The 19,071-nt window shown below is 45.6% G+C and overlaps 1 protein-coding gene across 12 annotated transcripts in view; it reads right to left on the bottom strand.

The window, feature by feature from the left end:
- The window catches only part of ARMH1 (armadillo like helical domain containing 1), a 54,797-nt gene that overhangs the window by 17,674 nt on the left and 18,052 nt on the right, over positions 1-19,071 (bottom strand). For all 12 annotated transcript variants that reach the window (XR_009502950.1, XM_059921270.1, XM_059921330.1 and 9 more), the window contains exons 4-7: positions 13,405-13,473; positions 12,296-12,462; positions 11,132-11,328; positions 8,523-8,607 (exon numbers count right to left, since the gene is read on the bottom strand). Coding sequence is in view for 11 of the 12 variants with exons in the window: in XM_059921270.1 (XP_059777253.1) it covers positions 8,523-8,607; positions 11,132-11,328; positions 12,296-12,462; positions 13,405-13,473 (518 nt within the window). In the remaining variant the exon portion in view is untranslated. The remainder of the gene's footprint in view (positions 1-8,522; positions 8,608-11,131; positions 11,329-12,295; positions 12,463-13,404; positions 13,474-19,071) is intronic.

Genomic DNA, 19,071 nt, shown 5'->3' with positions numbered 1-19,071 from the left:
GCAAAAGCTGTAGTTTTAAAAATGAAATCTTTTAGTATTTGCTTGACCTTGTGAAGGGCATGAAGCTGAGACACATAATTTTTAAAAATATGTTTTATTGTAATAATAATGATGTCTATCCTCAGGTTTTGTGTGCTGCTCAAAACTGGCAAAAACAAAGAAGAAAGTCTTGTTCTCGTAACACTGGGAAGACAAGAGAGTGTGGTGGTGAGGAGATGGGTGCAGGAGTCAGACTGTCTGGGTGTGACCCACAACTTCCCCGCTTAACATCTTTGAGACTTTGGACAGGCTATTTAATTGCTCTGTGCCTCAGTTTCCTCACCTGTAAACCGGGGATGATAATACTACGTACTCCTCAGAATTATCCTGACCGTCACTGGAGACGATGAAAGAGCTAGAACAGTGCCTGGCACATAGTCATCCTCAGTCACTGGTAGTGATCACCAGTTATTATTACTATGATTATTGCTTCTGTAACAAAGTTCTAGGACAACAGGGACTTTGTTTCATTTGTCACTATATACACAGTGCCCAGCCCAGTGCCTGCTCTTGTTGAATAAGTAAATGAATGAATGAAAAACTTAAGTTATTTAAAAGTAAACCAACAAAGTACATTATCAAAAAAGTGAAAAGATAACAACAGAATGGGAGAAACCATTCTAGTATCCAGAATATATAAAGAACTCTTACAATTCAACAGCAAAAAGACAACCCAAGTTTTAAAATGGGCATAGGACTTGAATAGATAGTTCTTCAAGGAAGAAACATAAACATCAACAAGCACACGAAAAGATGTTCAACATCTTTAGTCATTAGGTAAATGCAAATCAAAACTGCAATGAGGTACCACCACTCCATATCCACTAGGATGGCTATGTATATATATCTGGACAATAACAAGTGTGGGCAAGGATATGGAGAAATTGGAACACTCAAACATTGCTGGTGGGAATGTAAAATGGTTCAGTTGCTGTGGAAAACAGTTTGACGGTTCCTCAAAAGATTAACTGGAATTACCATATGACCTGGCAAATCCACTCCTAGATGTATACCCAAAAGAATTGCAAACAGGCACTCAAACAAATACATGTGCATGTATGTTCATAGAAGCACTATTCACAATAGCCAAAAGGTGGAAACAGCTCAAATGTCCATCAGCAGATGAATGGAGAGACAAATTGTGGTATATCCCTACAATGGAATATTATTCAGCCATAATAAAGAACAAAGTACTGGGATTCCCTGGTGGTCCAGTGGTTAGGACTCAGTGCTTTCACTGTGGTGGCCTGGGTTCAATCCCTGGCTGGGGAACTAAGATCCTGCAAGCCACGCAGCACAACCGAAAAAGAAAAGAAAAGAAAAGAATAAAGTACTGATACATGCTACCACATAGATGAACCTCGAAAACAGTATGCTAAGCAAAAGAAACCTGATAAAAAGTTCATATATTGTATGATTCCACTTATGAAATATCTGGAATAGATGAATCCATAGAGACAAGATTGATGGTTTCCAGGGGGTGAGGGGAGGGGTGGTGGTCAGGGTAGGTCCCTGACCAGGAATCAAAGCCTGGCCCCTTGCATTGGGAGTGCGGAGTCTTAGCCACTGGACCGCCAGGGAAGTCCCAATCATACTTCTTTGTATTAGGAATCTACATAACTTCACAGAACAAAGAACCTCAGGAAAATTAACAATGATGTTCTTGCCCATCGCCAGTCTCTCCAGGTCTCTGGAGGAGAGGGGAAGAGATGTTACACATTTGAAGACTTGTCTGTGTCTGTCCTGTTTGGTCACTTAGGGCCACTGTTTCCCTGCAATAACATTTCTAGAGGAGTCCACTGTGTCAGTGAATGCAGTTTGCTTAGCCATGAATCCTGCTGTTGTACTTTGTGGCTGATAAGCCACACTTCCAACTTCACTATAGGAAACATGATCATTTTATGAGCATGTCAAGTTAATCGTAGGTTGTAGGTCAATTAGAAAAAAAATTATTCTCCAAATGACCATTTTTCCAAATTCGCAAACATTTCCATTTTACCATAAACTTGTTTCTTATAGCTATTTGTTAAATTTTCAGCAATTTTTATCAGATGGTACAGTGGTTTTAAAATATGTCCACAAAGTTTTTAGTATGTTTCCTTTCAAGAGGTGGAGCCCAATTCTTCTCCCCTTGAGTGTGGGCTCAACTTAGTGACTGGCTTCCAATGAATAGAGTAAAACAGAAGTGACATGTGCAACTTCTGAGATTAGATTATGAAAGATATTGGGGCTTCCTCTTTGCTCTCTCTTGGATCACTCGCTCTGGGAGAAGCCAGCTGACATGTCAGGACACTCAAGCAGCCCTATAGCGAGGTCCACATGGTGAAGAACGGAGGCTTCCTGCCAACAACCAGCACTAACTTGCCAGGCGTGTAAGTGAGCCACCCTGGAAGCCTGTCCTCCAGACCTGATCACGCCTTCGGATGACCACAGCCCCAGCTGACCGCCTGACTGCAGTCTCATGACACACTCTGAGCCAGAATCATTCAGTTAAGCTGCTCCCAGATTCCTGACCCACAAAAACTGTGGGAGATAATAAATGTTTATTTTTTTAGTCACTCTGTTTTAGGGTAATTTGTTATATAGCAATAGGTAATGAATATAGATGGACTGATTTAACAGCTTTTGCGGATTTCTGCAAAGTTTGAATATAATGCCTTTCATGTGGCCTTCATAGCAGCATTTTAAGGAATCTTCATTTGTCTCTGCCCAAGCTCTCTGTAGCTGCAGTGGCAGGGAGTAGGGGCAAGGAGGGGGAACCTGGTGAGGAAACTTGCTGGAGGTCACCATGCTACATGGCCTAGACTGCCCATCCTTGGGAGAAGAGGGGATGGGGAGGGGGTAGGGCAGAGAAAGGGAGGGCAAGGGTCAGAGAAGGGGACCAACCAAGGGCAGAAAGTGGTACTGAGGGGCAGAGAGAGGCTGAGACCCCTGAGAACTCAGAAGTTCTGGCTTCTCCCAGCTCTCTTAGGCCCTACCAATACAACCAAGAGGAACTGCTATACACTTTAAATATTTTAAACATTTAAAGTAAACATTTTCAGTAAACTGGTAATTTGGTGAATTGGGTACTCAGCAAACTGGTCATCTGGCCAGTTGATTTTTGGGTAAGCATACACTTGGCAAATTAATTTACAATGATTCGTCTGTTTCTAATTAAGTCATACATAGTAATTTTTATGTTCCTAAGGCAATAATTTATTTGTAACAGATACTAATATATTTACACACACACATATATATTTCAAATTCCCAACAGAATTAACTTCTCCTTCCAAAACACTTTGTGATTTTGACATTTCTCTTCTCCAGGGAGGGAGACCAGTGAGTGAATACTTCTGTGGCTTTAGACTTCTCGTCATGATTAAGTCCCTGCCTGCCACTAATTCCTGGAATAGCAACCCTCCTTGGGAGGAAACTGCCATTTTTCACTTCACAGCCATTATAAATGGAGATAAATTCCAGGCAGGACCACTTTGGAGAAGTCCTCCCTTAATTTTAATTTTGACTCTTTTAGATTGAAAGGGATCATCATTAAAAGAAATTCTGAAGTCTTAATTCTATGAAAAAAAACCAAAACCAAACCATCCTCAGAAATTAGTGGATGTAAGTGTCAGAACCCTTTCCCCGGTTATTTCTACTTCAAAGTGAAGAACAGACAAGAATGGGCAATCAGAATCTGCTGCAGTGGGGAACAGAAAGCCATTACTTGGCCCCAGGTTTCCTCCTCCACTCTTTTGTAGGAACCTGGAAGGGCAGGGCTTTCCCCACGACCTTCAACGTGGGGCTCCCTGACACACCCCTCCTCCAGGGGCCCCTGCATGGGTATGGAGGAGACAAAATGTTACAAAATCCAGCTTGGCCAGACAAACGTATTTCAGGAAACTGCATGAAAATATGGAGAAAGGGGAGAAAAAGGAAGAAAGAGAAGCTTATCCCACCTAGACAGACACGGAGCCACCACAACATATGTGCCCCAGCTGCCACACGGCCCACTGCAGTGGTTTTAAAACTTGGCCACAAAATTATTTGACCCCCCTCCCATCAAGATGTGGGATCTACTTGCTTTCTTTGAATCTGGCCAGGAAGTGACGCTATGTGACTTAAGAAGCTAGGTTGGGCTTCCCTGGTGGCACAGTGGTTAAGAATCCGCCTGCCAATGCAGGGGACACGGGTTTGAGCCCTGGTCCGGGAAGATCCCACATGCCGTGGAGCAACTAAGCCCGTGCGCCACAACTACTGAGCCTGTGCTCTAGAGCCTGCGAGCCACAACTACTGAGCCCGCTTGCCTGGAGCCTGCGCTCCGCAACAAGAGAAGCCACTGCAATGAGAAGCCCGCGCACCACAACAAAGAGTAGTCCCCGCTTGCTGCAACTAGAGAAAGCCTGCACACAGCAACGAAGACCTAACACAGCCAAAAATAAAATAAATAAAATAAATAAATTTATTAAAAAAATAAAGCTAGGTCAAGAAAGGCTATGCAGCTTTGGTTTGGAATGTCTTGGAAGCTCACTCAGGATTCCTCTTGGAATCCGGCCACCAAGCTGAGAGAAGCCTAAGCTACAGGGAGAGGCCACATGTAGGTGCTGCAGTGCACAGTCCCAGCTCTGAGTCCCACCTTCAAGACCCAGAAGATCCCAGCCTCCTTGTGCTGCTCAAGGCTTGGTCTTGGGTGAGGAAAGACCAAGTTGCCTCTGATGCAAAATTTAAGGGAGAGGTCAAAATCCAGTAATCAAGATAGATACTTTTTAATGCAATTAAAAAAATCAATGCAAAAAAATGAATGAAGAACGACCTATCAAAATGTTAAATAAAAACAGTAAGAGTGCCACATGGAGCCATATTGGAGCCCGAGACAAAAGGAAAAATCAGTAAGAGTGATCCTCATTAGCCTCACTTGAGCTCCTGCTGCGGTCCCAGCTGTCTTCCAACTGAGGCCCTGGAAATCATGGAGCAGAGATAATCCATCTCTGCTGTGTCACGTTCAAATTCCTGACCTACATAATATGTGAGAATAAAATAGTGACAGTTTTACAACACTAAAACTGGCGTGGCTTGTTATAAGAAATAGGTAGCCAGAATACCCCCCCACCCCTCTGCTCGAGAGCCTTCCTTCTCCTTTTCCTCCTCCGAACCCTGTGCCTTGGCCCTAAGAACTCTCAGAAAGTAAAGAGTCACTTAAGACACACAGCTTCCACTTAGCCATCTGGGCTGAAAAAACTAGGTATTTCAAATTTTATTCCCAATATGATGGAAGAAAATGGAAAAGTGAGGAGCTGGAGGGGAACTTGGGGTCAAGGAGGTGGCCTGTGACGGAAGTAGGGACACTCTGTTGTAATGGGAAAGAGAGTAGAGGAGTTGGGTGACAGGCCAGGCAGGCTGGTAGGTGTGGAGGTGGGAAGGTCTCAGTGGAAAAGGAGGTGAGGTCATCTCCTGGCTCCTCCATCACAGACGCCCACTGCGAGGGAAAGGGTCACCAGGCCCACCGAGCCTCTCCACCTCCTGTTTTCACAGGACTCCCCCTGAGAATCCACTTTCCCTGGAGACTTCTCAGGGAAGGATATCGTCCCCCGCCCCATGCAGCACGCAGGGTAGAGAGCACGGCCTCCGTAACTTCCTCCTTCCAAACCATTCCTTTTTCTCCTCAAATACAAACAAACAAACACAAACAAAACCCTAGTACTTGGTACACCACAGATGTTCAATTAATACTTGTTTTTAAAATCAAGCCCTTATAAAGCTTAGTCCCTTCAGCTATATCACTGGCTCCCCCTGATGTTGCCACCATCCTGGGGGGGCTCCACCTTGGTCTTGCAATTTGGTGTCCTCAAACTCAGAGAAATTCACCTCTGATCCTCTCCGGTCGTCACTGTTAGGCCCCACCTAAGACCTGTCAGACTTTCCCTCCCCTGCCTTTGGAGGAGTCGCTGTGGAAACTGAGAACCATATTCTTGCCCTTAACTTCCACCCCACCAATCACGTGAAATAGTTCCCCCTAGTGGACGATCAATGCACATGCATGCTCTATATTCCCAGGGACACGAAGACTATTTTGAAGTGCCCGGTAAAAAAGAATAATTCTTTCATTCAACAGACATTTCTTGTACCCCTGTTACGAGTCTGGCTTATCTGAAATTATTTTGAGGTGCACAGTTTCACAACAGCAGACATCAAACCAAAAAGGCAGTGACAATTCATGCTCCTGCTGCCTCCGTCAGAGTCAGTTGTTACATAATAAACTCAGCGGGACTCTAGATTGGGCCTGATATGGGAAGAAGCTGGGCCAGTTCAACTCTGGAGGACTTCATCAGCGAAACTGAAGCAAAGCCATTTCTTCATAAATTTATTCAACAAACTTCTACTGCACACCACCCTTTATATGCCAGGCCCTGAGCTGGAAAAAGAGATGAATCAGACCCTGTCCGCGCCCTGAAGCTGCTCAGAGGGGAAGACATTTAGGCAAGTAGTCACTAATACAGTATGCATGTGCAGGACTCCCTCCCTCCCTCACGCACTCAACAAACACGTACCGAGGACCTAACATACGCTGGGGACTGTGCTGTGGGTATAAGGACAAAAACTGTGAGAGCTGCATGGAAACGTGCACAGTCTATGTAAAGGGCAGTTACCATTCTGGAGATAACTGCTCCAATGGAGGCAGGTGCTGGGGGGGAGGAGGGAGCAAGATGGTAAAAAGGAAGGAGGCTGACATTTGGGCAGGGGTGAAGGCAGGTCAGGGAAGCCCTCAGAGAAGAAATGCTTAAGGGGGGAAGTGACAGAATGGTCACTTTGCCACGTGGAAGTTGGGTGAGGGGAGGGAGGTCACAGCGCCACCCAATCTAGTCTCCTCGGGGTTGTTTGATTAAGCCTCCTGACATGATTCCACCGCCAGCTCACCCCCTTGCTCCAATGCCAGCAACAACTCTCTGCTGCTGGGCCTGACCTTGACTTAGGTGCCTCTACCACTCCACCCGCTCACTGGCAACTCCTCCCCAGCTAGGAGGCTCTGCTCCAGCTGGTAACCGATTCCAACATAGCATTACTTCCCAACACAGGAGTCCATGTACCCCCGCAGGGGTCAAACAGATACAAAGTTGACAGTGCTGCTGAAGGAAAGATAAGGTGGGCATTCAATCTCAACACTGCCTCCAAAAAACAATCTAGGTTGGGAGTGAGCGCCAGGCCTTTGTTGATCCCCAGGGTCTCACTTGTATACCTTAACCCTGGTACCGGCCTCCTCCTTCTGACCCTCCTAGGCTTCCTGGACCTGGGGCTCAGCCTGTCATCCTGGGCACAGAAGTCCCGATATGTAGTGCCACCCAGACCCTTCCTGCCTTATGGGTCTCCCTGCCCTGGCCTCCTCGGCTAGGCCCATTCCCCCTTCATGTGCCATCTCACTCTCCACACCCAGGCGGTCCCCAGTCCTGTCTCTCCTCTCTCTTCCTGGGGCCTCTCTATCCTGCTAGATTAGCACATTCCATTTTGTTGTCTGAACAACTCCAGCCTAAAGTCTCCCTGTGGCTCTGGCCTGCTATTCCATCTGACATTCAAGGTGCTCCATGATCTGGTCCTGGCCTACCTTCCTAGGTCTTCCTAGACCAAGACCGCTACCAAACCTCCACCAAATGATCTCCATGCCACTCCCCAGACATATCTTGTACTTCCCTGTGTCTGGGCCTTCCTTTACACCATTCCCCTTTCCAGAATGCCCTTCTCTGCTTTCTACCTTCCCATTTTTCAAGGCTCAGCTCAAATACCACCTTCTCAGAGAACCCTTCCTTGATCTCTCCTGTTGAAAACAGAATCTCCCTTCTCTGAACCATCGTAAGAGCAGGGAAGGAAATAACATCCTGGAAACACCTGCCATGTGCTGCATGTTAAAAGCATAGGCTTTGGAGTCAGACAGATCTGGTTTGAATCTGGTCAGCTGTGTAACTTTGGGAAGCATACTTAATCTCTCTGTGCTTCAGTGCTTTAGCTTGAAAAGCATAAAAATGCCGACCCCCACCATTCATTCATTTGAACATTTGAATACCTAATATGTACCAGAATCTATACTCTTGTGGTTATTTTGAGAATTAAATGGAGCAATGCATGGAAAGTGGCTGGCACATAGGCATACTCAATAAATGAAAACTTATTAATACTACCATTACCCAACCTAGTTTCTTAGAAGAACAGTCCCCAGGGTGATTTCTGTTTGGAGGGGAAGTGCCACATAAGTCTGGGAACCAGAGCCAGCTCTGGACCCAGGCACATTCTAACAACTGCTAGAGCATGCGGCTGATTCCAGGCACAGAACGTGACTGTCGTTTTCTGAATAACTTGCCCATCAGTACAGAGCCAGGACCTTCCGTCTGCCGAGGCTGTCTAGGACACTCAATCAGGCTCTTTGTGAATAGGAGAAAACGTCTCAGAGCAAAGCTGCCTAGCTCTCATGGCCACCTTCTGCCATCTGGAGCAGACCCGGCCGCCTCCCCTACCTTCATACTGGACCTCCAGGTGCATAGTGCGCAGCACCTTCAGCACGCCGTCCACAATGCCGGGGTGTGTTGTCCCGATGATCGACTGGCAAGAAAGCAGGACAAGGCGGTTACTCTTTCTTTTCCGTCTAGTCCACCTGGGAGAAGTGAAAAGCTGGCTTCCAAACAGCCGGGAAGCCTTAGCTGAATGGGGAGAGGGGGGCAGAAGTGAGTCACTGGGCCCTGGCCCCGCACCCGAGAGGTTAATTTCTTTTTTTTTTTTTAACATTATAGTCAATTTTTTGCATACTAGTAGGGAGGGAGAGCTCTCCCTCTCTTTTTTAAAATTAATTAATTAATTATTTTGCCTGCGTTGGGTCTTCGTTGCTGCGCGTGGGCCCTCTCTAGTTGCGGCGAGCGGGGGCCACTCCTCGACGCGGTGCGCCGGCCTCCCACCGCGGTGGCCTCCCCAGCTGCGGAGCACAGGCTCCAGGCATGCGGGCCCAGCAGTTGTGGCATGCCGGCTCAGCTGCTCCGCGGCACGCGGGATCCTCCCGGACCAGGGATTGAACCCGTGTCCCCTGCATTGGCAGGTGGATTCTTAACCACTGTGCCACCAGGGAAGTCCATGTCCTTCTTCTTGAAACTCTTTTCCCTTATTTTTCACAGCCCTGTGTTTTCCTCTTCTTTTATGGCTTATCATTCTTTTTCTTTTTTTTTTTTTAATGTTTATTTTTTATTTATTTATTTTTTCTTATTAGTCATCCATTTTATACACATCAGTGTATACATGTCAATCCCAATCTCCCAATTCATCACACCACCACCCCCACCCCCCGCCATCATTCTTTTTCAAGGAGGCAGAGTGGTATATGGAAAGAATAAGGACTCTGGAGTTAGAGTTGGATTTTAATGTTCACCTTCTACTTAGTGTGTGGCCTTGAATAAGTCACTGAACACCCTCCTAAGGCTCGTTAGCATCACCTTTAAAATGGGGATGATAATACCTGTCTCCATCAGCCACTGTGAAGACTAAAAGAAACAGTGTAAGCAAGCCCTGAGCACAGTGTCTGGCATGTAGGAGGCACTTAATAAATGGAAACTGGAAACAATAATGAAAATCAGATGTTTTGCTGATCTTCTTCCTCAGCTCATCTCTTAAATGTTGGCAGTGTTCCTTCTCTTCTTAGTTGGTGTATTCTACCTGGGTGATCTTATTGACTTCTACTCTTTCGGATATCACTTCTCTGTTCATGAACTCCAAACTGCCATCTTCATCTCGGATCTCTCTCTGGAGCCTCAGACTTTTATTTTCTACTGTCCTGTGGGCATCTCTACTAGACGTCCCGAGCAGTGATTCCTCAATTGAGCTAGGAATCAGAATTGCCTGGGGGAACTTAAAGGCCACCCGAAAGCTGTCAGATTCTACAGGAGGGGAGCTCAGGGTTCAGTATTTTTTGCACAAGTGATCCATCTATATCTTCTGCAACCAGCTTGGCCTCCTGAGATGGGCACTTGGGAGCCACCAAGGCTCATCAAGTTTATTGGGTCAAAACCTAAATCAGATCCGTTTTTCCTGTTCTCTTGGTGGCACACAACTCACCCCGTGGTCTAAGTCCAAAGCTGGCGTCTTCTTGACTCCTTTTCTTTTACTGCCCCAAGTCCCATACACTCTGCCTCCGAAATGTCTGTCCAACCTGGTCACCTTGCTTCCTCCTGCCATGGTTCAGGCCGTATCATCTCTTTGGTCTCTTAATTGCCTCCCTGCGTCCAGCCCTTCCTGGAGCTGTACTACTGAGAGCTTTTTTTTTTTTTTTTAAATTAATTAATTTATTTATTTCTGGCTGTGTTGGGTCTTCGTTTCTGTGCGAGGGCTTTCTCCAGTTGCGGAGGGCGGGGGCCACTCTTCATCGCGGTGCGCAGGCCTCTCACTGTCGCAGCCTCTCTTGTTGCGGAGCACAGGCTCCAGACACGCAGGCTCAGTAGTTGTGGCGCACGGGCTTAGTTGCTCCGCGGCACGTGGGATCTTCCCAGACCAGGGATCGAACCCGTGTCCCCTGCATTGGCAGGCGGATTCTTAACCACTGTGCCACCAGAGAAGCCCGAGAGCTTTTGATGATTCATTTCAAAACCTCTCTTGGAGCCTCTATTCCCTCCTTACATGGTGTCTTCGTGTGGTCACCATGCCCCAAAGCTGACTTTGCTGCATTCTAGGGCACCGAGAGGAAGGCAGAAGACGACGAGAGAAATGGAGCTTTCCCAAGCACCGGAGATCTGGCTTCTTTCTTCACTTACGTGCTGCCTACAAATGCACCATGATTCTTTCCCTATCAAACTGACTCCTTTAATCTTTTCTACGGTCCTTTCATCATCCTTGCTGCTTGTCTCAACCACTTTTAAGTCTGCCAACATCTTTCTGATCCTTAAGTAAACAGGACAAATCACTCTGCTGGGAGACATCAACTCTCTGCCCTGCTCTGGCCTTCTGGAAGTAACGCTGATGGAACAGCAGACATGCAGCGGGAGGCTGAGCTCTGCTTCTCATGCCTGCATGGAGTGCAACTGTGGAAGGTAATTGTCAGATTACTGAGTTGGAATCAGAACCACCGGAGCATGCAGCCTGGGCTCACCTGGGCAGTCCTGAGAGTCTGCAGGGACAGCTGCTGAGCTTTCGGGGACGCACAGGGCAGCAAAGCTATTAGACCTTTGTACACTTGATTCTGGTACTTGGGATTACTGTGGATCAAAGAATCCAACAGAATCTGCACTTCTTCCTGGGTCTCTTCTGACTTAGACTTTGCCAAAAATTCTGCTATGGATCGTACACCTGAGCAAAGGAGAGAGGAAATGCTAAATTGGAAGGGGTTTATGAAAATAATCCTCACTCAAGGTTACATAATATGAGGTAATAGGATTAAGATGTATTTAACCAGGCCTGTCCAGTCAAAGCAAAATCGAGGCTCTGTTCTCATGTTGCATCACTACTGTTTTCACCTCGTGCCTAGGTGGCTGGGGGATTTTGTTTCAACATAGGCATGTTAGCTTGTCAAAATCTGTTTTAAAATTTAAAATAGCTCTGCAAAATGCACAAATAAAACTTGCACTTTTGATTGCTGTATGATAACTAACACGTAGATAGCGCTCAGCACTAAATGTTTTTTGACAAATACTACCTTATCTAGCCCTGGAAACTACACTGAGAGGGAGGTGTTGGTCCCTTTTTAGGATAAATACACCGAGGCTGAGAGAGGCCATGGGGGAGAAATGACGAAAGAGCAGTGAGGGAAGTGCTTTAAAGAGGGATGCGTGGGGGATGGCATCTCCTGTGCACACCTCAAGCAGACCACTTGGTGGGACATACTGAAATTACCGGGTTATTTCCTTTTCTCACGGCACTGTAAGCTCTTTGAGGACAAGGACTGTATTTTATTCATCTTTGTGTTCCCAGCACCTTAGCGTATACCTAGCATACATATTCAACGATTTTAGTTCAATCTTATTTCTAGAGTTATTCATAAATGGCTCAACAAATCTTTGTTGAATGGATGCATGAAAGAGGATATATTTGAAATGAAGTATTTCCAAAACCACCATGGAAAGATTTGAGCAAATGATAAATCAAGAAAATCGTAACTCTGGGTCTTCCAGTGGTGATCCGGATAGAAGCTAAGTGAGTCCACTCTACAGAACGCTTCCTGTGCAACCAGGTCCGTGATGCATTTTCCTCTAGCAGTGCTGGGGGCGGCCCCCTGGGAGACAGGAGAAGTGACACCCTCGTTCTACGCGGTACCCACCATAGCTTTCACAGATGAGCTCCTTGTACTTCCTGCCAGAGTTTGCGATAACCTGAAGTAGCTTGATGGATTCCTTCTTGTCCTCCTCCTCGATCTTCTTCAGTGCAAGTATTTCCAAGAGTGTTAGGGCCCCTCCAACCTCAAGAAATTCTACAAGATATCGATTACTGTCCAGAGGGATAGAAAAGTAGAAATAAGACATTGTCAAGTTCCTTGACACTAACCTTTCTAAGGGATCTCAAGGACCTTTTTTCATATACTCCTCCTAGCCAGGAAATGTTCGTGGGTAAAGTGACACAATAGTTTGGAAATTTTCCTTCCAGAAGGAAATGCAGAAGTTAAATACAATGGCCATTTCCTGTGCTTGGATTTCCAGCATCTGTGTCTCTTCTTCTTGAAAGGGCACCTCAACTGTCCCATGGGAGATCACCCCTCCACCACTCACGAGCCATGTGGTTTTGGGAGGGTGAGCAAGTGAAAGTGTGTCATCCTTCTGGCTGCAGTAATTGGTTTGGGGCCAGGCATGTGACCTAAGTTGGTCCAATGAGGCTCAAAACCTGGGACTTTCTTGGGAACGCTTGGGAAAGACATGTTCTCTTTTTGGTGTGACTGAGCTAGAAGGATGCATGTCTGGAGTACTGAGGACTACAACACATGGAGCCTATGAATATAGAGGAAAACAAAGCTGAGAAATGGAGAAAAAGAGGGAGAGACCAAATACTGAGAAATGGAGAAAAAGAGGGAGAAATCAAGTACTGATGACATTTTTTGAGCCCCTGGATATAGTCAGGCCTGAAATATGGATTTCCACTCTCTGGACATTTCAGTTAAGTAGTCTAATAATTTCTACTTTTTCCTGGTCCAGTATGAGTTGGTTTTCTGTAAGTCACAACCAAGAGGGTGCTGACTAGCAAACTATCAATGGAGAACATGGGATGGAGGAGCAACTAGACCAGGACCACAGCTGCCACCATCTCTGGGTCCATCCTGAGGGCTACTAGGTACCCACTGATAACTAGAAGCTAAGGTCCCATGTGGTGTGAATGTCAAGGATATCATGAGCCCGGTAGGCAACTGAGACCCCAGAATTTCTCTAGAACAGAACTCACCTGCTTACAGCTGATAAGAAGATGCCAATGGACCTGAGCAGCTTATCTAAACGTGAGCCAGTCATGTAGCTGTACGACAAGTTAAAGAGTGAATTTCAGGGTGGTTTTCCATCCCGTGTCTGATCCCTAATACCACCTATGGCCCAGGATGACCAACAGCTGAATTGTATCCTTTATCTGAGAGGGGCCACTAGGTTGAAGGGGTAGGGGCATGGGGGGTGGTGGCAGGCATGTTCATGGTTCTCCAGGAAGCTCTTCTGGGGTAGTTCAGCCACTTTGGCTCTGACATGCTCTCTAGAGAGTAAGAGGCTCTGATGAATGGAGGGTGCATGAAGAAAGCTGGGGGTCAATTTCCAAAGCTTCTCTGTGCCATGACCATTGCACCCTTGGGCTCAGCCCAGTTCATTACTTTATGCCTCATTCCTGGACTTCTCTAAAAATAATCAGCTTCATCATTAATCCTCAATTTTGTACTTGCTCAAAGCTTCATAATGGAGGTCACTATCTTTATGAAGAATTGTGTGTCTTCCTAATAAGAACAACAGGAGATGGTGGAAAAATTAAACTCTGATTTAAAACAACCCTGGTACTTAATGTTATTTTTTAATGTGAGCTTTTGCAAAAAGCTTCGTTGTAATAAAGCACCCAGAGCACGCATCAGCTCGGATACAAGGTATGAAATCAAGCCACAACAGAAAAGGAACCAGTCAACAATTACTAGGCTCATAACACATCACAGGCTCTTAGAACACTTAAGAAATTAGCTGAAATTATTGCAGCTCATGGAGGATGACTGAGAGCTTCCAAGACTGATAAAGGCTAATGTAATGGGTTGGAGGTAATGGTGCTTTGTTGGGGAGGGAGGGTGCATGAGGCAAATTATCTCGGCTGCACCCTGGTTCCCAGGATGCCAATAGAAGTAGAGACAGATGGGCTCATTAGGAAAGGCTCTTTACTGCAAAAGCAGTGTTTGCTCTGGAGCCAGGTTCCCCTGCCTGTTGCCGTTTTAGCTGGGGGCCAGGCTACCAGCCCACCACCCAGCTCCTCTGAAACCCCAGCCCCCGTTTCCGCCTCCATGCCTTCTCAGTGCCTCTTTTCTTCAGCTAGCAGCGAGGCTGACCGACTTTCGTCACCTTCTTTTTCCTCTGTCCCAGGCTAGCCTTATTTTCATAACCACTTCATTATACATATTTCTGGCCCATTATTTCCAGCAATTAGTTCTAGAAGTTTGCCACGATATCAGCAGTAGCTAACAAGTACTAAGCATTTATTGTGTGCCAGGCACTGTGCTAACTGCTTCGCTGGCATTGTCACATTTAACCCTCAGTGCACCCTGCAGTGGGTGCTATCAGTATTTCCACTTCCTTCATGAGGGAACAATCTCAGACAGTTTAAGGACCTGATCATGGTCCCAGAGTTAACTGATGGAACTGGGATTTGACCCTAGGCAGCCTAACTCAGAGTCCGGGTTCTTACTGTCAGCCCTTCCTGCCTATAGACAGACAGAGGGAGGGAGTGGGCTATTGACACAGATGGTGTTGGAGGTGGGACCGTGGCAGGGATACACTGAAGTTGCCTGGATGGTGTATGGGCTTTGGAGCCAGACTACTCATTTTAATCCTTATCTCTGCCGCCTGCTAGTAAATTATTCAACCTTTTCAAGGCTCATCTTTCTAATCTATAAAATGGGATGATACTGAATTCCCTGGTGGTCCAGTGGTTGGGACTCCGTGCTTCCACTGCAGGGGCCGCAGGTTCGATCCTTGTTCGGGGAACTAATATCCCACATGCCTCGCGGTGAGGCCAAAAAAAAAAAAAAGGTGGTTGGGGGAATGATACCAATACCTATTAGGCTTGGTGTTAGGCTCAAATGAGATATTTGTGTGGTACACAGAGTTCAGTGCCTAGAGCATAAAAAGACTCAATACATGGTAACTAATAATTTTTGTTATTATAATATATAAATCTTTAGTTTTACTGATTGGTTCTAGAAGTTCAAGTTTCAAAAAGGGGTTTGAAGCTAATGTGGGATTAGGTGGCAGTCAATTTTACAAAACATAATGATGCTATATTGATTTGTTTTCCTTTAAAATCCACCGTAACTGGAGGGGTGGGAAGGAGAAGTGGGGGGGTCACTGATTCAAAATGCTATGTCTCTTCAGCCAGTCTCTTTTCTCTCCTGTATGACAAGGTCACAAAAAGTTAGGAAATTATGAATAATTCCAGGTGTAGAAACTGAATATACAGCTGTATACTAAAAGCGTGGTTTGGGAGTTCCCTGGTGGCATAATGGTTAGGATTCTGGGCTTTCACTGCTGTGGCCTGGGTTCAATCTCTGGTCGGGAACTGAGATCCCACAAGCCGCGCAGCGTGGTCAAAAAAAAAAAGCGTGGTTCATTTAATAAACATTGGCTGAGTGTCCACTAAATGTTGGGTGCTCTGATTAGCACTTAGGACATGGAGAAGAATAATATAATGCCTCGGTTAACAAGTGCAATGATTGAGTAAGAAAAGAAGAGGGCTTGGGCTACCCTGGTGATGCAGTGGTTACGAATCCGCCTGCCAATGCAGGGAACACAGGTTCGAGCCCTGGTCCGGGAAGATCCCACATGCCGCGGAGCAACTAAGCCAGTGTGCCACAACTACTGAGCCCTCGTGCCCTAGAGCCTGTGCTCCACAACAAGAGAAGCCACCGCAATGAGAAGCCCTCACACCGCAACAAAGAGTAGCCCCAGCTCACCGCAACTAGAGAAAGCCTGCGCGCAGCAACGAAGACGCAATGCAGCCAAAAATAAATAAATAAATAAATGAAATTAAATTAAAAAAGAAGAGGGCTGAACACAGAATTCTTAGAAACACTAATATTTAAGGGTGGTAGGAAAGACCCTGCAACAGTGACTGAGAAACAGCCATGGGAGAAGGGAGAGAAGAGGAGAGCTTTATTTTTTTTTACTTTTTATTTAAAAAAATATTTATTTATTTATTTATTTGGCTGCACCGGGTCTTAGTTGCGGCACATGGGATCTTTAGTTGCTGCACGTGGGATCTTTTTAGTTGCGGCGTGTGGACTTCTTGGTTGTGGCAGGCGGACTCTTAGTTGCAGCATGGATACAGGATCTAGTTCCCTGACCAGGGGTCAAACCCAGGCCCCCTGCACTGGGAGTGTGGAGTCTCAACCAATGGACCACCAGGGAAGTCCAGAGAGGAGAGCTTTAGAAAGGGCAGTGGTCAAGCAGGGCTGGGACTAGGGTGTGAGGCGAGTGACTCACTTGCTTCAGGTATGTATTTTTTTTTTTTTTGGCCGCGTGGCTTGTGGGATCTTAGTTCCCTGACCTGGGATTGAACCCGGGCCCTTGGCAGTGAAAGCAAGGAGTCCTAACCACTGGACTGTCAGGGAATTCCCTCAGGTATGAAATTTGAGGGGGCATCAAAATCTCAGTAACTAAATAATATTTCCTGCATTATTAAAAAAAGAAAAAATAATATAAAAATACACGATGAATAAAATATCAAAGTTTTAAATAAAGCTAGGATCTGACACTGCCTCACTCACGTCACCCTTTGGTCGAGTGGAAAATGTTGTCAAGTTAGTGACAACATTTTGGTGAGGTTAGTGTCATGAGTTATGGGGACAAAGCCAGATTGTAGATCCTGATGTTTTTCAAAGCACCACTTGTGGACCACTGGCATCAGAGTCAACCCAGGGCTCTTTTGAAAACGAAAGAGTCCTGACATACAGATGGCCAAGAGGCACATGAAAAGATGCTCAACATCACTAATTATTAGAGAAATGCAAATTAAAACTACAATGAGGTATCACCTCACACTGGTCAGAATGGCCATCATCAAAAATCTACAAACAATAAATGCTGGAGAGGGTGTGGAGAAAAGGGAACCCTTTTGCACTGTTGGAGGGAATCTAAATTGATACAGCCACTATGGAGAACAGTATGGAGGTTCCTTAAAAAACTAAAAATAGAACTACCATATGATCCAGCAATCGCACTACTGGGCGTATACCCTGAGAAAACCATAATTCAAAAGGACACATGTACCCCAATGTTCATTGCAGCACTATTTACAATAGCCAGGACGTGGAAACAACCTAAATGTCCAATGATAGATGAATGGATAAAGAAGATGTGGTACACATATACAATGGAATATTACTTAGCCATAAAAAGGAACAAGATTGGGTCATTTGTAGACATGTGGATGGACCTAGAGTCTGTCATACAGAGTGAAGTAAGTCAGAAAGAGAAAAACAAATACTGTATATTAACGCATATATGTGGAATCTAGAAAAATGGTACAGATGAACCTATTTGTAGGGCAGGAAGAGAGACGTAGATATAGAGAACAGATATGAGGACACAGAGGGGGGAGGGGAGGGTGGGACGAACTGGGAGATTAGGTTTGACATAAATACACTACCATGTGTAAAACAGATAGCTAGGGCTTCCCTGGTGGCACAATGGTTAAGAATCCGCCTGCCAATGCATGGGACATGGGTTTGAGCCCTGGTCTGGGAAGATCCCACATGCCGCGGAGCAACTAAGCCAGTGCGCCACAATTACTGAGCCTGCGCTCTAGAGCCTACGAGCCACAACTACTGAGCCCGCATGCCTAGAGCCTGTGCTCTGCAGCAGGAGAAGCCACCGCAAGGAGAAGTCTGCACACTGCAATGAAGAGTAGCCCCACTCGCCACAACTAGAGAAAGCCCGTGCACAGCAACGAAGACCCAATGCAGCCAAAACAAAACAAACAAAAAACCCAGATAGCTAGTGGGAACCTGCTGTACAGCACAGGGAGCTCAGCTCAGTGTTCTGTGATGACCTAGATGGGTGGGATGGGGGGGCGTGGGAGGGAGGTCCAAGAGGGAGGGGATATAGCTATACATATAGCTGATTCACTTCACTGTACAGCAGAAACTAACACAACATTGTAAAGCAATTTTATTCCAATAAAAAAAACAATAAAATAAATAAATTAATAAAAAAAAAAAAGAAAAGAAAAATAAAGAGTCCAGGGACCCACCCTTAATCTACTAAATCAAAACCTGGTGGTGGGGTGGGGAGGCAGATTGGTTATCTGCATTTTAAACCTCTTTTATGCACACTAATGTCTGAGAATATTGGGGTTAACCTAGAGATGTATTCAGTGGATTCCCGTCAGACTGTGTTCAAGGCCTGAGTCTAATTAATAATTTTATCAATGATTAACTATAAGAAGAGAGAGCTGTGTTTACCTAAGCCTTTAGTTCTGCTTAGCTTCAGAGTCTCTGATTCATTCATTCCCTTGTTCTACAAACATGTATTAAGTACCCATTATGTGCCAGGCATGTGTTAGGTGTTAGAAATACAGAGAGGAGTAGAACAGACGTAATTCCTGCCCTTGTAGAGCTTACAATCCAGTGGGGGAAGTGAGATATTAAGCAGGTAATAACAAGATGTTATGACTATTAAAATAGAGGAAGTGCCATGAGTATATTTAACAGGGGAACCTAAGCTAGTCTGGGGCTCTGAAAAGGGCTTCCTGAGAAAGCGATGCTTGGATTGAGACCCGAATAATGGAGTAGGAATTAGTTAAATAAAGAGGAGGTTTAGGGAAGGGGAGAGGGTTCAGGCAAAGAGAAAAATACATAAGAAAAGGGTCTGAGATGAATCC

Source organism: Balaenoptera ricei, chromosome 1 (assembly GCF_028023285.1).
Source record: "Balaenoptera ricei isolate mBalRic1 chromosome 1, mBalRic1.hap2, whole genome shotgun sequence".
Taxonomy (NCBI): Eukaryota; Metazoa; Chordata; class Mammalia; order Artiodactyla; family Balaenopteridae; genus Balaenoptera; species Balaenoptera ricei.
Note: the sequence above shows the minus strand (reverse complement) of the source record. Positions and strands in the feature narration are given on the sequence as shown.